General features: G+C 35.8%; 1 protein-coding gene across 2 annotated transcripts in view; it reads right to left on the bottom strand.

The window, feature by feature from the left end:
- Positions 1-593: 593 nt before the first annotated feature.
- Positions 594-6,000, bottom strand: part of LOC111501875 (putative fatty acyl-CoA reductase CG5065) — a 73,143-nt gene continuing 67,736 nt past the window's right edge. For both annotated transcript variants that reach the window (XM_074176296.1, XM_074176295.1), the window contains exons 7-8: positions 3,999-4,253; positions 594-1,100 (exon numbers count right to left, since the gene is read on the bottom strand). In XM_074176296.1, coding sequence (XP_074032397.1) covers positions 941-1,100; positions 3,999-4,253 — 415 coding nt within the window. In that variant the 3' untranslated portion in view covers positions 594-940. The remainder of the gene's footprint in view (positions 1,101-3,998; positions 4,254-6,000) is intronic.

Genomic DNA, 6,000 nt, shown 5'->3' with positions numbered 1-6,000 from the left:
AAAATCAGCTACCAAGCCCAAAGCAGTAGGCGCGCAAAAAGGGGTTACAAATAATGCAGCAGGGGCGCGTGTTATTAAAAAAAATACTTTTTCCAAATGAAGAAATACATGTGAAGTGAGTTCGAATTATATCAAGTAGGTTACATACAGCGCCATCTGCTCGCGAATAGATCAAGTAATATCGATAATTTGTTAAATACAGATAATAAACATAATAAAAATATACTTTTTTCAAATGAAGAAATACATGTAAAGTGTGTTCGAATTATATCAAGGAGGATACGTACAGCGCCATCTGCCCGCGAATAGATCAAGCAATAATGTCGATAATTCTGGAGTTACAAACAAACAAACAAACATACATACATACATACAGGTGAAGCTAATAAAAGCGTGATAAATCAAGGAACGAACTTAAGATACCTAACTTTGGATTGTTCCGGACTTTTATGGTGCGATTATCGTAATTTTTCTTAACTTTGCAATTTATTTCTGCTAAAAGTCCATAAGTGACAGCTATTAAATTTGTGCTGTCTGTCATATTCAATGCGAGTTTTACTAAATGGGATCGTACATGGTAATCAAACAACATATAATCTTTAAATTAATATATTACATACCAAAATACCAAAAGTTGAGCAAATTTTCTGTGACGCACAATATGTTTTCCCCGATGTCCATTATCTAAAACGAAAATATTTCCACACCAAATAATTTATTGTATCAACAATTTACTTAGCACCTGATATAGAGACACCTAGAGAATTCGAATTTTCAAATATCATGATGTTGACAAAACTTCAAATTCATCAGCCTTCGAGTCTTTAGCCATATTTTTACAAATACTATAATCATTATAATGTATATACAAAACAATTTCCTGATTTCGTGTGAGAATTGAACAGGTGAACAAAAAATTGCGGGCTGCTATAACCATCCATTACTGAGTCACCGAAACAAATGAACCTATAATTGGAATGTAACTCAAACAAGTTTTCACGAAATCGAAGAGAACTCTGAATACACTGAAGTAGCAGAGCAGAAGATAGAAAATGTAGAAATAGAAACCATAGACGCACAACACGTGGAGCAGGTACATCCTACAAAAAAAAGACAGTTATTTTCTCAAAATGCATTTTGACATGTGTGAATGTTGTGCATTTCCTAACGTTTTGGCCAACCACTATTAATGGCTAAACATTGCCAAATATTGGCTAAACATTGGGAAATATTAAATCAGGGGTTCTCAAACGGTGGATCGAGACCCTCAGGGGGGGTTGCACGATGTGTCCAGGGGATTCTGAGATAATAATACTAGTAATGATAGATTTGATTGCCCCAGACTCCAAAATAGAACATAGAAATGAAATACAAACTTATATAGTAAATCTGAACCTGAATACACGTCACGTGGTACACGTCAACCATAGTATACAGGGTGACACATTTTGACATATTCACATTTGATATTACTTCCCCTATAGCACCCCCCTAACATGTCACCTTTTTTTTTTAAATGGATCACGTTATATTATCAGATGCTCCATGAACAGCAGATTTCAACAAAATATAAAACAACATTAGAAGATTTGAGAGAGAATATCATGAGGCATTGCAGAGAAATAACTCCCGAGATTCTCAACCATGTGAGGGCGGCAATGGAAGCTCGTTTGTACCATTGTATGGAAGTTGGTGGGAACGTTTTTGAACATTTACTACAGAAAATTTTTTTCTTCTCATTGTCCTGTCATCAGATTTTAATTCAAGAATTATTGAAAAATCTCTTTTTCTGATCAGGACCAGGAAAGTGATCATCCAAAAATTGTCGCGCTGGAGCTGCATAATGGGGAGCACCATCCTGCTAAAAACTATTTTGTTTTCGAATAAATTTATATCATCCTCAATTGCCCTATTGATGAACGGTATTATTCGATTCTCCAACATATCCAAATATTTATCACTAGTGAAATTATCACCGACAAAGAAAGGTCCTATGATGTGGTCACCTAAAATTCCTGCCCAAACATTCAGTTTTTGAGGTCGTTGGGTATGAAGTTGACGGTATAAATGAGGATTTGTATCACTTCAATATAGACAATTTTGCCGATTCACCGCTCCATTCAAACTAAACGTACATTCATCCGAAAAACAAATTTTATACCAGAAATTCTGATGCAAGTTGATCCATTCAATAAGACTTTTACAAAACTCGATATGTCTATCGAAATCATCTTCGTTCAATCCATATACTAGTCTAATTTTATATGAATGAAATTTGTACTTATGAAGGATCCTGAAAATACTTGAACCACTGATTCCTGATTCTCGAGATAACTTAGTAAGAGATTGCGAATTTTCCATTAGTCCAACGTGCCCTGAAACAGTATAAATAGCTTCATCATTGACAACTCCTAAACGGTTATGCTTTTTATTGTTAACAGATCCAGTTTCCACAATTTTGTTCAATAATTCCGAAACGTCTTTGTGTCGTACATTTTCTCTTGGATGATTATCACCGAATATATGGGCATCAGCTCTAGCACTATTTCCATTCTGGTAGTACAAACTCACTATTTCAATCCGTTCTCGAAGCATATAAATCATTGCTTCTCAAGAATTCGCAAAAACAGAAACACCAATTGTAACTTCACCTGGTGGGTAATCGTTATTGCAGAATGAGACAAATACAAAATTAAGAGAATATCGAATTCAAACTTATCTAGGCAAAATAACACTTTTTTGAAGTATATTTCACATAAACACCTATGAAACCAAGGTAACAGATTGTACAGAATTTCATTCAGGGTGCCTCGTTTTCAACTCAAATATAGTTTAGCTTCCAAACTATAAGCTTCAGACCATAATGTATTCTACTTTGTTGAAATCTGTTCATCATAGAACATCTAATAATGCAAAACAATTGACCCGAAAAAAATGACGACATGCTCTAGGGGTAAGATAAGAAATTGTTGAGGTGTTTTTTATTTTTCCTGAAAATCATTGTTACAAAAGTTATTCAGAGTCGCTCGTTTTCAACTCAAATAATTGGTAGCTCCCGAATCATAAGCTTCAGACCTTATGTTTTTTTTATGATGCACTGTTTGGAACTTTTGGTGTTAAAAATAACACTTCCTCTTTGAAGATGATCACTAAGTGATCGAAACACGTGTCGAGGTGTTAAAAATAACGATTTGGTGTTGGGAAAAAACTTCAGTAATATTCACCTATGTTTTTTACTTTGTTGAAATCTGCTCATCATGAAGCATCTCATAATGCGAAAAAATCCATTTGAAAAAATTGGTGACATGTCACAAAGAAAAATACAATATATCAGTCCAGTTAATCTATAGTTAATTTGTCATTTGCAATAAGAGCGGTGACTGCTTTTTTAAATGCAAATGGAGACAGATTTCTCATTTCCATAGGTATACAATTATAAACATTGGCCATATTGTAGGAAAAAGATTAATTGAAAAGAGACGTTTTGAACCGAGGAATGACGGATATTCACATCGTGGTTTTGTGAGCGAAATCTCACTTTACTGTAAGGGTATCGCGATTTTTCAAACAACATACTTTCGTGTATAAGAGAACAAAAATGAAGTGAACGCCTTTTCCTCATATCTATTCAACCTATTTCAGAAAATGAAGACGAAATATGATTACGTCGACGAAGACCACATATGAGCCTGACACATTAATTTTGTATCATCTGAAGTCGGCGACTATCAGTTTGCAATAAAGCAGGCTCATAAATGCAGTCAACATAGTTAAGGTGTGACAAAACAAGGAATTCGCATAACAGGATCTTACATTTTCTTGTTAATATATGTCTACTAGAGTAAATAAGTTTCAAATTACCAAATTGATATGGAAGAAAAGTAAATAAATCTTTTATTGCTCGTGGAAATTTTCCAACTGACGAAAGGTGCTGTTACGTTTTTTTAATGCAAAAAATGAAACGAATACAATCACGAAAAGAATCAGTAATAACTCACAATTTTTGCTTCCTTCGACATCTCGGTAGCGATGACAAATCCTCCTTCAGGCAATACTGTCGGACGCCAAGAAGACCAGCCAGCATATATTCTTCTATTGGAATCAACTGCAACATCGGAAAGAGTTCCTGGTCTGTTTTTGTCAAACTATCCTGAATCGCTGCAAATTTTTCGCTTCTAAAATGCCACTCTCTGGTGGAGAAAAATTGTAAAAGTTCCAGTCCATCATAAATCTTTTTCTGTATCCTCATCATGCTGAAAAATAAAAAACCACCAACATTTTAGGCTTGATAATACCAATACCAAAGCCTCGAGATAATAACATTGGCCTGAGGTATGTTAAAGGGCACGCCAGAGTAAAGGTAATCGCATTGCCGACTCTTTAGCCAAGAAAGCGGCTGGAGAGAATTTTAAGACCCAGTGGCACCCACGGCCTGATGACATCACACCCATGTTCAATCCCCAGAGATAGGATGAAATCAAAGGATGCAATCTTGCCAGGATCACCCTGGGCGACCCTGGGAAGCTGGCGCCGAAGAAATTTTTGGCGATGACCAGAAAAAATCTACGCTTAACAGTAGGATTTCTGACTGGTCACTGTCAACTAAGGAAACACCTCCATAATATAGGGCTGGTGGACACACCTCTATGGAGGATATGTGAACAGGAAGATGAAATTGTCAGGCATGTCCTATGCGAGAGTCCGGAGTTATCGTCAATATGAGAGTGTGTGTTCGGCGAGTCTTGGCCTACACCTGCCGATAAAAAAGAGATGTCTCCCAAAGACCTGTCCACCTTCCTGGAAAGGACAGGATGGACGATGATCTAGGAGGACAACTCTTCGGGAGGATGTACAATGGGTCACATGTGGCCTAAGTACTGTGGGCCTGCACTCCCCCTCCCTACTCTACAGATACTACAGATATCATAAAAATAGTGACAGTGTCTATTCAACGAGAAAAATATTCAAAATGTGATTCTATTGAAAATAATTCTCCCCTTCCAGAACAAAAATACTAGCCATCTCCTAATTGTGTTGAATATCTCAGTGAAACGCTCGTTGAATTTTTGTTTTTGTAGGAGAAATAGTGTTTTTTCACTGCGATGAATCTCATTTACCGGATACCCTGTGAGTGCGACAAATCCTATATCGGTGAAACGAAGAGGCTATTGAAAGTCAGCATTGCCAAGCACAAAAGAAACATACAGAGAGGAGAAACCAGCAACTCGTCCCAAGCTGAGATCATCAACAAAGAGGCACATTGGTTTAAGAGGAAGTTAAAAGAAGATACATATATGTTGTCGAACGACGCATTCAGGCAAGCTAGCGTAGAAATATGGAAACTTTTAATCAAGCAGAAAAACGGTCAACTCCTACTACACCGGTGAAGCGGTAATAATTATTTCATTTTTGATAGTTGAATTTTAATTTTTTGTTTTTTTTTATTTCATTGTAATTCCATTTCGCGGTTTATTGCTTGATATAATTGTTATTTTCAGCTACTCATTTTAATTTTTAATTTTATTTGTTCTTTCAGAGATTTAAAATCATATTATATCATATCATATTATATTATATCATATTTTATCCGAACTAGTAAAATTCACCATCATCATATAATTCTGTCGCCTGACGGTTAAACCAATTAGTAATTGTTTCTTACAACGTTTCAGCATTTCCCAATCGCTTTCCACCTAGAAATCACTCGAGTTTTGGAAAAAAAAACGAAATTTTGGTGGTACTGGATCAGGGCTAAATGGTGGATGAATCATGAACTTCCAATTAAAGCCAGCTGACGTCCAGATTGTTTTTAATCATGAACATTTGTCCTTCCTACATTCAGAAACCTACACCATTTACACACATTTCCATCATTCATAACACCTTCAACATAAACTTCAACAAGCTGTCTGTGAATTTCAAGAGTACAGACATTCTTGCATTCATCATGTCATTGCTTTGATATATCATGAACGTATGATTGTGACTAGTTTGAAAACA

The sequence above is a fragment of the Leptinotarsa decemlineata genome, unplaced genomic scaffold, assembly GCF_025532065.1.
Source record: "Leptinotarsa decemlineata unplaced genomic scaffold, Ldec_3_MD MMD2_tig00001719_RagTag_RagTag, whole genome shotgun sequence".
Classification (NCBI taxonomy): Eukaryota; Metazoa; Arthropoda; class Insecta; order Coleoptera; family Chrysomelidae; genus Leptinotarsa; species Leptinotarsa decemlineata.
The sequence above is the reverse complement of the archived record's forward strand: the minus strand, read 5'-3'. Positions and strand labels throughout refer to the sequence as shown.